This window comes from Bacillus rossius, chromosome 6, assembly GCF_032445375.1.
Source record: "Bacillus rossius redtenbacheri isolate Brsri chromosome 6, Brsri_v3, whole genome shotgun sequence".
NCBI lineage: Eukaryota > Metazoa > Arthropoda > Insecta > Phasmatodea > Bacillidae > Bacillus > Bacillus rossius.
In genome coordinates this window covers 50,793,801-50,806,758 of record NC_086334.1, presented here as the reverse complement: position 1 = coordinate 50,806,758, position 12,958 = coordinate 50,793,801, and the positions used below count along the sequence as shown (strand labels likewise).

General features: G+C 40.1%; 1 protein-coding gene across 1 annotated transcript in view; it reads right to left on the bottom strand.

The window, feature by feature from the left end:
* Positions 1-8,302, bottom strand: part of LOC134533168 (peroxidase-like) — a 40,962-nt gene extending 32,660 nt beyond the window's left edge. Inside the window, exons 1-2 of the mRNA XM_063370532.1 lie at positions 8,124-8,302; positions 1,133-1,305 (exon numbers count right to left, since the gene is read on the bottom strand). Coding sequence (XP_063226602.1) covers positions 1,133-1,298 — 166 coding nt within the window. The 5' untranslated portion in view covers positions 1,299-1,305; positions 8,124-8,302. The remainder of the gene's footprint in view (positions 1-1,132; positions 1,306-8,123) is intronic.
* Positions 8,303-12,958: the final 4,656 nt, after the last annotated feature.

Sequence of the window (12,958 nt, the reverse complement as noted above, 5' to 3'; positions counted from 1 at the left end):
TAATTGAACTTTTAATAGAAATTCCGTGTGAATGAAATTAAATTCATAATTTTTGAACGGGCCCCTTAGGCGCCTTACAACCTCGTAGTTCTATATATAGCTACGCTCATCACTGACTTCATTATCGCGTAACGCTGTAGGCTATCTATAATTTTTATTGCTATTTGCTAACCTGCACCTCCTATCAATGCGACCTGGTCAATGGCGTAATTCTGTTTTTATGCGCTTACAGTGTAAAATTTGCATTCCTAGTATAAAAAAAACGTACACACTGACCCTCGAAATGTTATAAAAATGCTGAAAATAGTTATAACATGACTATAAAATACTTAATTAAATAACTGCAGATATACTAACGTTTGCGCTTAATGGTATACTATGAACAAAATGTATACTATGAGCAATTACAACTGCAGTCTGAATCTTGTAAAAAAAAACACTATAAGGGATTTATAGTTATCATAAGAAATGCTGTTTACCTTTCCACAACATTAGATGAGACACGTAAACTTTGCGTTATTTTCTTGTACTAAGCTAGAACCCTCACACTACTACATAAACACGTACGTATATGTTGTGAATTGATTGCTGCCAAATTTATTTCTATGTGGAATTTATACGATTGGCTCATAAATTTTGTAATTTTGGTAGGGTTTTAATTTGTTCCAGGGTCACTCAAACTACCCATTCTCCAATGATAATGTTATCAAATTAAAGAAAAATAAGATAAAATGGGGGCTACATTTCAGGGTTCAGGGAGAGTTTTAGAGGGTAAATTAATGACAGGCCGCCATCTTGAATTTCGATTACTTTTAACCTTTAAAAAAATTACCTTTTATAATCCCAAAAAAATTTTAAATTTACTTAAAATAACCCAAAAATTTTCCCTAGCTTTTGAGGAACATTTCACCGAAATCAAAGATGGCGGCCAGTCATTGATTCTCACTTGAAAGTGCACTCTGAACCCTGCGCTCGAAGACCCTATTTTATTTATTCTTCTAATGTAATAAGTTGTAGATGCTAGTCTTTCAGTAAACACCTAAAAGCGTGAATTACGCTGATAAACGGTTACACGACTCGCTAGCTAACACACGTCGTGCCTGCTGTCGCAGACCGGCGTGAGATGAGTGACCTGCGAAAGGGCATCTTGTTCTCTGCGGCAGCTCGGCGCCTCGAGTGACCAGAGGCACCGTGTCCGGCTCGCAGCTGAGTGACGGGTCCAGACTCGTCACGGCAGGCACGGACACCACGGACACCACGGACAACGTCGTCGCCAACCACACGAGTCTGTTGTCCATGTTCCACCTGGAACCAGACAATCGTGTAAAAAAAAATATCAGTTTAAAATGGACACCACCAAAGTTCGACATCCTGGTTTCTTTCCTCAGGTAAAACATACTGTAGAACGCAGTAGCGGATCCAGAAAGGAGGGGGGGGGGGCTAAGGGACTTAAGCCCCCTCCAAAAGCATCTAGGTCCACTATTGTTTTAGTGTTTGCCTTGATAAAGCCTAGCCTCAGCTGGGTCAAGCCCCTCCCAAACCAAAATTCTGGATCCGCCACTGTAGTAGAAGGAAAGAGTTGTCACATTTAAACGTACACGTAACGCCCACCATTGGCGAAGTGAGGACCAATCATCTATCCAGAGGTCTGTACACGACGGACTGAAGACCACATTCACAACGGATTGACCTGAAGGGTTCAGCACTAGTCAACTAAATAAAATATTCTCTAAATTCCACACAGTAAAAATGATATTTATAAAAGTTATAATCTCGCATAAAGTCCTTAATCTAGGTCCCCGAATACCAACACAGTCCAGAGAGTTACTTACATGATTGGCTACCATTTCAGAACAATAAACTAACAGCGGCCGTACCAGTATCAGGGGCGTAGCCAGGGGGGGGGGGGTTAGGGGTTCAACCCCCCCCCCCCCCTCCTTAGTACCAAATCTTTAATTAAATTTCTTATTTATCACTCAAACAAATTTCATTTTAAAAATTAATAAAATTTTTACCATTACAATATTTAAATTTAAGTACCGAAAACTTCTAAAATAGCACTATTTTACACCTTAAAATCCAAAATTCCCGGGGGAGAACCCCCGGGCCCCCCGCGCCCCCCGCTTTAATACGGGGGGGCCATGCTTCTTAACACCCCTCATACACAAATCCTGGCTACGCCACTGGCCAGTATGCTTTAAACCTTATACAGGATCAATATGCTAAAATATTCCATAGTCAACTCCGAGTCATAGGGGCCATTTACGGAATACATTAATCCTAAAATCGTAATGGCCTAAACAGTCTTAACCAGCGCGCTTTATAATTATCTTTAGGACTTAGACACACTAATTCTATAGCCTATACGTGCTCAGCACTTTTTTAGCAGAACAACTTAAGTCCTAGCTTCATATGAAACCACGTACTTTCATTATATAAACCAAGGAAATTATTCTTTTATGAACAAATAGCGGAGTCACTGACATAGTGTTAATATATTTTGGAAATTTTTGGTTTTAAAGGCAATGCTGATGACTACTATGTGGTATATTTCAAATTTAACTTTTTAAACCATAACAATTCTGAGTTTAAAATGCTAGCTTAAATTAAATACTTTTTTAATGAAAAAAATTAAACCATATCATATTGTAACAAGTAAAATTGATTTTAAACCTTAAAAGTTCCAGCTTTACATTACATTTCATTATCCTTATTAAAGCTGCATAAAAATTATTTTAAAAAATGCAAATTTGACAGCTAAGTACGCTATGTATATATATTTTTTCGTTTTGTGAAAATTCAGCCACTCAAAAGGCCGGCTTAACCGTGCGGAACGTACATAAATGTAACATAATGACTTGGACCGGGACATACACCCTTAAGGCACGCACACGATTCTCAGCAAACCAGAATTTCCTGTTAGTCCCGCTTTTTCTAGCTTCGATTGCATGTAATTGACCCCGCGGAAATAATCGAGCACCTGAGTGGTTTCGCGCTATCGCTCCGCATGTCCGACGTCGTGGGTTAGGAAAAGAAGCCCAAATCCAGATTTAATAATTTTTAAAAAATAATATGCGTGTTATGTAAATTCTGGAAGTAGAACACCATTGATAAAAAAGATAGTGCAAAAGAGGTCATTCATATAGAATCATTTCATTTTGAAAGAACGTAGCCTACTTTACGATATTTCCTATGAGACGCCCTCAATATCAGTGGGGCTTCCGAACCGGACTACTGTTCAGGAACCCAGGCCGGCCAATTGTCCATTGTCCAGGAACCTAGGCCGGCCTACTGTCCAGGAACTCAGGCCGGCCAATTGTCCATTGTCCAGGAACCCAGGCTGGCTTACTGTTCAGGGAACCCAGGCCGATCTACTGTCCAGGAACCCAGGCCAGCCTACTGTCCAGGGAACCCAGGCCGGGATACTGTCCATGAACCCAGGCCGGCCAATTTTCCAGGAACCCAGGCTGGACTACTGTCCAGAAGCCCAGGCCAGCCTACTGTCCAGGGAACCCAGGCCGGGATACTGTCCATGAACCCAGGCCGGCCAATTTTCCAGGAACCTAGGCTGGACTACTGTCCAGAAACCCAGGCCAGCCTACTGTCCAGGGAACCCAGGATGGGATACTGTCCAGGGAACCCAGGCCGGGATACTGTCCATGAACCCAGGCCGGCCAATTTTCCAGGAACCCAGGCTGGACTACTGTCCAGAAACCCAGGCCAGCCTACTGTCCAGGGAACCCAGGACAGGATACTGTCCAGGGAACCCAGGCCGGGATACTGTCCATGAACCCAGGCCGGCCAATTTTCCAGGAACCCAGGCTGGACTACTGTCCAGAAACCCAGGCCAGCCTACTGTCCAGGGAACCCAGGACGGGATACTGTCCAGGGAACCCAGGCCGGGATACTGTCCATGAACCCAGGCCGGCCAATTTTCCAGGAACCCAGGCTGGACTACTGTCCAGAAACCCAGGCCAGCCTACTGTCCAGGGAACCCAGGACGGGATACTGTCCAGGGAACCCAGGCCGGGATACTGTCCATGAACCCAGGCCGGCCAATTTTCCAGGAACCCAGGCTGGACTACTGTCCAGAAGCCCAGGCCAGCCTACTGTCCAGGGAACCCAGGCCGGGATACTGTCCATGAACCCAGGCCGGCCAATTTTCCAGGAACCCAGGCTGGACTACTGTCCAGAAACCCAGGCCAGCCTACTGTCCAGGGAACCCAGGACGGGATACTGTCCAGGAAACCCAGGCCGGGATACTGTCCATGAACCCAGGCCGGCCAATTTTCCAGGAACCCAGGCTGGACTACTGTCCAGAAACCCAGGCCAGCCTACTGTACAGGGAACCCAGGCCGGGATACTGTCCAGGAACCCAGGCCGGCCAATTTTCCAGGAACCCAGGCTGGACTACTGTCCAGAAGCCCAGGCCAGCCTACTGTCCAGGGAACCCAGGCCGGGATACTGTCCATGAACCCAGGCCGGCCAATTTTCCAGGAACCCAGGCTGGACTACTGTCCAGAAACCCAGGCCAGCCTACTGTACAGGGAACCCAGGCCGGGATACTGTCCAGGAACCCAGGCCGGCCAATTTTCCAGGAACCCAGGCTGGACTACTGTCCAGAAGCCCAGGCCAGCCTACTGTCCAGGGAACCCAGGCCGGGATACTGTCCATGAACCCAGGCCGGCCAATTTTCCAGGAACCCAGGCTGGACTACTGTCCAGAAACCCAGGCCAGCCTACTGTCCAGGGAACCCAGGCCGGGATACTGTCCATGAACCCAGGCCGGCCAATTTTCCAGGAACCCAGGCTGGACTACTGTCCAGAAACCCAGGCCAGCCTACTGTCCAGGGAACCCAGGACGGGATACTGTCCAGGGAACCCAGGCCGGGATACTGTCCATGAACCCAGGCCGGCCAATTTTCCAGGAACCCAGGCTGGACTACTGTCCAGAAACCCAGGCCAGCCTACTGTACAGGGAACCCAGGCCGGGATACTGTCCATGAACCCAGGCCGGACAATTTTCCAGGAACCCAGGCTGGACTACTGTCCAGAAGCCCAGGCCAGCCTACTGTCCAGGGAACCCAGGCCGGGATACTGTCCATGAACCCAGGCCGGCCAATTTTCCAGGAACCCAGGCTGGACTACTGTCCAGAAACCCAGGCCAGCCTACTGTACAGGGAACCCAGGCCGGGATACTGTCCAGGAACCCAATCCGGGATACTGTCCAGGAACCCATCTCTGGATAGGGTGCTTGTATGTGTTATGCTACCCATATGTTGGCCTATATGCATGCAATAAGCAGAAAGTTATTTATAAAACAAAGTTTTGACATAAAATCTGTTTCAGTCACAATTTTGAAAGCGCGAGCGGGCCTCCTTAATGAAGGGGTTCTTGATTCCACTCCCCCCCCCCCCCTTCTCCTTCATCATGGGTCAACGCTTGTGGTAGCTGTTGTCGATAGTAAGCGTGTTGCAAAAATGTCGGTGTCAGGAATGCTTTACACTAATATGAGAAGATATTCATAAAACAATTAAAAACTACTTAAAAAAAAATTTGAATGTTTAGCAATAAATTTTGGAAACAACTATTCTTAAATTTTTTCAACGTCTTTTACCTCAAGGCGATGTAATTTATCTAGACTTTGAACGCAGTACATCTAAATAGTTTATATAATTTAATTTATTTGTTATTAATCATAAATTTTGACTTTCATGGGCTTTGTGAACCAAATAGTACATGCTGCAAATTTAAACTGCCAATGACACCGGTCAACACGATTTTTGGGTCTGGCTTTTGCATGTGAAATTTTGGTTTCTCTTACGTTACAAATAAAGGGAAAAAATATTTTTCTGATAAAAGTTTGCTAGAGCAATTTTTTGAATTTTCAAGAAAAATTACTGATTTTTATAGTTCTTTTATAATTGTATTTTTAATTACGACCAGAAATTTTTTTGTGGAATATCAACTTTTTTTTTAATCTGGATTACGGATTTTGAGGTTAAAATAGACCTCATAAGCTTCGCAAAAGCTTCAAATTTGTTGCCAAAGCACATTTTTTGCTTCTTACTTGAATAATTTCACCGCAAATAAAACAGATTGAATCAACGTCCTGTTTACACTGTCTTGACGTCATTTTTTAACTTAGTAATGCACAAATTCGGTGTTACAGCTGTGATAGACAAGTAAACACTCACTACTGTGCCCTTCACAAATAATATGCAATTTGCGATCGGGATAGTCAAAGTGCTACCATCTATTGCTCATAAAATGAATTAAAATCTTTAAAACGTACTTATCGACGTAAATCAGACAAAAGCAAACTTTAAAAGCTAAAAATGGATATTTAAGTGTTTTTCGTTGTCTGGAATCAGAATTCAAGCATTATAACAGAACGCCCTCTCTCTCTCTCCCCCCCCCCCCCCCCCCAAAAAAAAAAAAATTGTTGACCTGTGTTATTTATGCTGAGAATTTTTTATTTTATTTATCTCAATGAATATCATACATTTTCACAATCATTCATACTTATTTTTGCAAACTTAGGTCTTACACAACAAAACCGGAAAAATCTTGGTTGACCAATGATGTAATATAGTACTATCATTAACGGACATGTTATATTTTAAGAAATAAATTTAATAGCTACCTTAGAAAACATTAATGAATTTTCAGTTTAATGATTAAAAAGTACCGGTATTCAATATGAATAATTTGATATGTATGAAAACAAACCCCACCTATTATATTACTGTTATAATGCTCTGGTTACAAGACAAATAAAGATATAAAGTTGTTATTGTGAGCTAGTTTTGCCCATTGTATCGACATCGGTTTACGGAAACGTTAGTGTTGAAGACGGATTAAGGCTCATGCATAAATTGCTGCCGCCCGTTTAAGGGTAGTATTCTAAATTATTATTATGCTGGATTTAATTCGTGTTTGTGTTCATTTTAAATTCATATTATAACCCAGGGTAATTAATGAAAAATTATTGTGTTTACTTATTGGTTTTGAGAAACTTAAAGGCCAATTTGTATTTCAATCTTAGCATGAACAAGCAACATGTAATGATGTGGTATACAGTTTTTGATTAAATGTTAGTTTAACTTCTTTAAATATTTTTCAAGGAATTACCATAAGAACCAACAACAACGATTTTTACAGTAGAAAGCCAAAACCTAGAATAATGTAAAAATATGACTAGCCAAGACGGTAGTGCGCCTTTTAATATAAAATATTACCCCAATTATCGTAATAAATACTCAGTATTACTTTTAAAAACGTATTTCTTATATGCAAAAATAACTAAATCAATGTGTTGTACAAAGTTACAATATCTTTCTTGTAGTATTACAAACTATTTCTTGGCAATTGGTATCCGAAAGAATATTCTGTAGAAGTACAGAATTTTTTTAATCTATACTCTTTAGGCACGTTGTGAAACTATGATGAGTGAATTTTTTTTCAATGCGTGCGCGCACTATGTAACGCAATAGTCACACAATGAAAAAAAAAAAGGCTGCTTATAAAAAAGGCTGCATACGAATAAAAATTATATATGTGCTTTTAAATTTTATACATTAGTGATTGATATTGAATATTAGTTCATTTCATTTATTGTGAATTTTAGTAATATAAAATGTCTATAAACTTTTTCAGGTGTAATTATATAAGTGAGGTTATGTTCTCGTATGTATAACGATGTCAGGTTACTTGTAAGCTTCCATTGTCGCTCGCAGTCGTTGCATTTTCTGTTAAAGGTTTAGTGGTCTCCTGGCCGTTTAAATGGGAGTGTTTGTGAGGTTATGTTAAATTAATAAATTAGAATAAACTCTCAGCATATTTATTGGTTTTTATTATTATTATTTAAAATTCATATCGAATATTTTAGTAAAGTAAATAATTTATTTTATATCCTTGTTTGTATTAATATTGAATACTGAGAATTTAATAAAATAAATTTTAATTGAATTGAATTTATACTTTACCAACCATATTTATAAAATCATTTTATTTCTATGAAATTTTCTGCATGCAGAATTAAAGTTAGTGTTGAATCACGTCAAGTATACTTGGAACGCGCTTCAACAAGTACACGCGCCCGTGGTTGTCTGTGCGCCTCACCTGTGGCGGGGTCGCCGCTCGGTCGCTCGGTCGCTCGGTCGCTCGGTCGCTCGGTGTCGCTCGGTGTCGCTCGGGGTCGCTCGGGGTCGCTCGGGGTCGCGCGGTGCTCGGCCCAACCTGCGATGAACCCGGGCGACCGCGCGCTCCGGAGTTATATACCGCCCGCCGCGCGCACGGCTTATAACGGTCCGCGCGCGCGAAACCTGATCCCGCTTTCATTACGGCCGTCGGGGAAGGAATTGCAGCTCCCGGCCGGTGCGATGATAAGGTGGGGGGGGGGGGGGAATATGTGACCCGCATAGCCCACTCTTGTCTAGCGCTCATAAGCCCTGTCACACCGTCAACACATTTGTCTCCCAACTGTATTTGATGCGAGAGTTTGGAGGGGTGGTATTGGACGGAAAATGCCTTCCAATTTTCTTCATCAAATAATAATTGGGACCAATAACCTCAAAAATTTGCTTTAAATCGTGTCACACTTTTTACGTTTATATTTGGTCTGAGCTATCTCAAACTCTTTTTTTTAGTTTTAATCTCATTTTTAAATTAATTAACGCATCACAGAGCTGGATGGAATTATTAAATTTGTTGTGCTATTTGTGTGCATTTATAATTTTTTAATACATTTTAATTTAACTCACAATAATATTCGTTACATAATAAAAATAAATGTTCAGTGGTTTTTTTAAGTTATAGAAAGATAATTTCCTTTTACACAAAATAAAACTATTTCGCGTACGACATTCATATTATCATTATTTTAATTACATAGGTATATTTAATAACTTCTTAAATCACAATGTAATTTCCATTTTAACGATTAGTTGTGACTGAAACAAATGTCATTTCCATTTTCGATAGGCACGATTTTTTTTCGTTTGATTGCATGCAACGTCCAACATCCAAAATATTTTAGAACCTGTCCTATATGCAAAATATTTTATGGAAACTCAAGTCATCCAATCTGTCAAACAAACATGGCTGCGCTAGTGACGATTTAGGTGACGTCATAACACCTCCAACTTTATTTGACATAACATATTGGAAGGTGTTGGGAGCGAAGCTGTGTCAGTGTGACAGGGTCTTAGGACCACCTCTTTTATTTAGGGTAAAACATTATTTGAAAAATCCGTTCAGTTCGCAGTATAACTTTGTTATCGTCAGGCTTGTCCACCCCCGCCTCCCACCAAAGCGAGCAGGGGTACATTCACGGTGGACGAATGCGGAGTTCTTAGCGAGTGGGAAACGTGGCGGACGTTTCCTTAAGCAGGCGGTACTCCATTCTTCAGGCTTATTTCTCATCGAAAAAATCGACATGTAAGGAAAGTAATCAGCCATGGCCTGTACGGGGCATGTGTCATTTTGCCTAAAGGCGTTTTGCCTAATTTTAGGCAAAACGCCGTTAGGCAAAACTCCGTTAGGCAAAACGCCATTAGGCAATTCGCCGTTAGGCAAAACGCCGTTAGGCAATTCGCCGTTAGGCAAAACGCCGTTAGGCAATTCGCCGTTAGGCAAAACGCCGTCAGGCTTATCGCGGTTAGGCAAATCGCCGTTAGGCAAACCGCCGATAGGCAAAACGCCGTTAGGCAATTCGCTGTTAGGCAAAACGCCGTTAGGCAAAACGCCGTTAGGCAACTCGCCGTTCGGCAAAACTCCGTCAGGAGAATCACCATTCTTGGCCAAATTTATCAAGCAATCAATTTGTCTCAAGGTTTATTATTTCAAATCTAGTTTTGATTAAATAAACCGTATTGCAAAATACAAACCAATTCGCTGTGGAATAATCAATGTTTCCATTCGCCCCAAATTAAATTAATTTTTTTGTTACTAGATGGCACCAAGAATCAATAGCAAGACTTAGTTCGTGCATATTTCGCAAGATGTCGCCACCGTCAGATATAAACTGCTCAAAAGCAGTACTAGTTGCGGCGGAAATCGCACGGAGTCGCAAGGGTTGTTGAAATTACCGCCAATATTACGGCACTGACAACGCCGGAAATTATCTGAACTTTGTACACAAGTAAATAGGTACACTTAAATGTAATAAAGAAATGCAACAATAGCGTAGGTATATATAGTACGGTATAGTCGGCGTAGGTATGTTTTGAGCAGCCTGCTGTAAGTTTTATATCGATGCATACTGAAACTTCACATATCCCACGATTCTCGCAATCAGTACGCCAAAGAGTTTTAATCATCAGTAACGTCCTTTACAAATGGAGGTTGCATTCTCCGTCCTTTTTTGATTTTCACACTGGTTACAATATGCAATTTTTCTATTTTATTTTGTTATCCAGGAAACAACACACTGTCATTATATTTATCTATTTCCGTTAAGAATAACATTTGTATTTTTAATACCAGGCATTTTTTATGTGTATATACCTTGCGCAGTCATTTCCTGTCGTATTTCAATAAAATCTTTGTTACTGACTTTTATCAATAGGAAAAACATGTCTAATTTTGTCGATAGAGGTTCCCAACAACCTTAACACTGAAAATCAATTTTTGTTTAAAAAAAGTAAGAAGTAATATTTATACTTTATTAATTCTCATGAATAATATTATCTAAAAATGTATCGGGAAACAGAGGTTGGTAAGTTGGTTGGATATCACAGAATCGCTGAAATTTCAATTGGTACGTATATTTGGTAAAAGTAAATCAATCATTTAAATGCATGTCTTTGTAAAAAAAACTATGACAAGGGCACTTGCACTTCGGTGAACCAATAGCCAATTAACCATTTAAATGATGGATATAATTCCATTTAAATATTCTTAATACTGGTGAAATCTTTGAAACGGTAGTCTACACAAACAATAAAAGTTTATTAGAAACATAATATTTTCAGGCATTTAGGAAAATACGAAAGAAATACTTATTTATTGCGTTTGAATCATCAAAGTGTTTCGCAAATGTGTTTTAAAACGTGCACTAAATATACAGGCCTATACTATGCAATGGTTGCTGCAAAATAGTTGTGTTAATCTTCATTTATTTCCTCATTCTGGTAAAAAAAAAAAAAACTTTTCACTTATCTTTGACTTCAGTGGCTTTTACATTGACTAATTTCAGTTTTCCACATTGATGGATTGCCAGACTTTCTAAATATGGGCATGACGCGAGTACTTGCAATGTTTACTTCCTATCATAACACAGTGATTCAAGTACAGTGTAAGATATATTTGGTCGTTTTATTTATCGGATTCGAGGATTTCTAGTATGGTGTGCAAGAGTGTGTATGTGTGGGTGAGGAAGGGGGGGGGGGGAGAGAGAGATGGAATGTCTTTACTACAAGGTAATGCGCCCTTTGAGTTTATTGGCTGTCTTTTAGATAGCTACCCGACTATAACTTAATTACAGCCGTTGCTATTCAACAATTCAACACATTTGTAGGATAAATCGCAGAGGCAAGTTGCTGTGACGCGAAATAAAGTAAAACCAAAATCATTGCGCCCGGGCTGGGAATCATACCAGGGTCCAGTGTTTTACAACTGTACCACGTAATTTGGTTTTGTGGGAGGTATATATCAGCGTTTATTGGAGATATTTATATTCGGTGTTAATTCAACGTGTCAGAGTGGTGAGAGCAAAAGTAAAACAAATAACATATTATATGATATCTCAAGAAATATATTTTAAGCATTGATTTATAATAAACACAATTACGCAATATATTCGTTTGATTTAATTCCACATTACAGCGGCAATAAGTCGAACGTTCTAGCGATAAAAAAAATTTTTGTGGGATCTTTTGAGGCAAGATCTGTAGTGGTGATCTTGTAGTTTGTTGTGTGGGCTACCACTGCTACCTGGATTCCCACTCTCGTGACGTGTCCTCCCGCCCCTTCTTCTTTCTCTTGCGTCCCTCGCGACGTTGCCAAGTATATCAGACATGTAATATGTAGGTAGCCTATCTTGTACAGTAGGCCCATTCTAGCGCTCATCTGGCGTTAAACGTGTCCGTACCTACGGCGGACAATTTGCTAGTAACTTTGGCCACATCTTCAGGTAGCTAACCTGAGGCGCCTAGGAGACTTGTGGAATACATATTGTCTCAAAATATTGTAATGAATCCAGACGGGTAATTTATGTAATGGTTGTAAGTCCATGGCACCACAATAAAATAGTTTTAATGCTTACATAAAAACGCATTAAAAAAACTTTAGAAAAAATGAAATGGTGCTTTAAATGCTGTCAACTATCAGGCAAACGAACGGCGTTGCAACGTATTTGAAGAATGCTTTTATTTTACGAAAGTATTAAATATGAGTGCAAAAATTTTAAGTTAGTACGAAATGAAGATACATATCAGTCTAGGTCGAAGTGGTACCTACTTTAAATGAGTCAGGCATCTCTTAAACGATATTTTCACACCCACAAACTGTATCTAAAAATTTACGAACCGCATTAATGGAAAACTTGGACAGAGGCGTGCAAAGGACTTTATTTAGGCTATACACTAGTGTCCAATACAATGATAAAGTCACCACTTCTTCACATTCAGGCGAGTCTGACGAAATATTTAATTTTGAATTTTCTTTTCATAATTATAAAAATTCCAACCTTGCTGGCCAACTGTTAGCGGATACCCAACATGACCAAACAATTTAAATTGACAATCAACAGTCTGCAAACCAATAATAATATGATCACACTGTTTTTTAAGTGTATTAAACAGTCTGAAATTCATGTATTACCACTTTTTTAGAGGGCATGATAAATAATTTGACATTATAAAAAATTGATATAATAAGAGAAAAAAATCTCAGAACTTTTGTTCAATGCAAATATGTATTATCAGTGACATTTCCTTTAGTTCCACACTTCCACA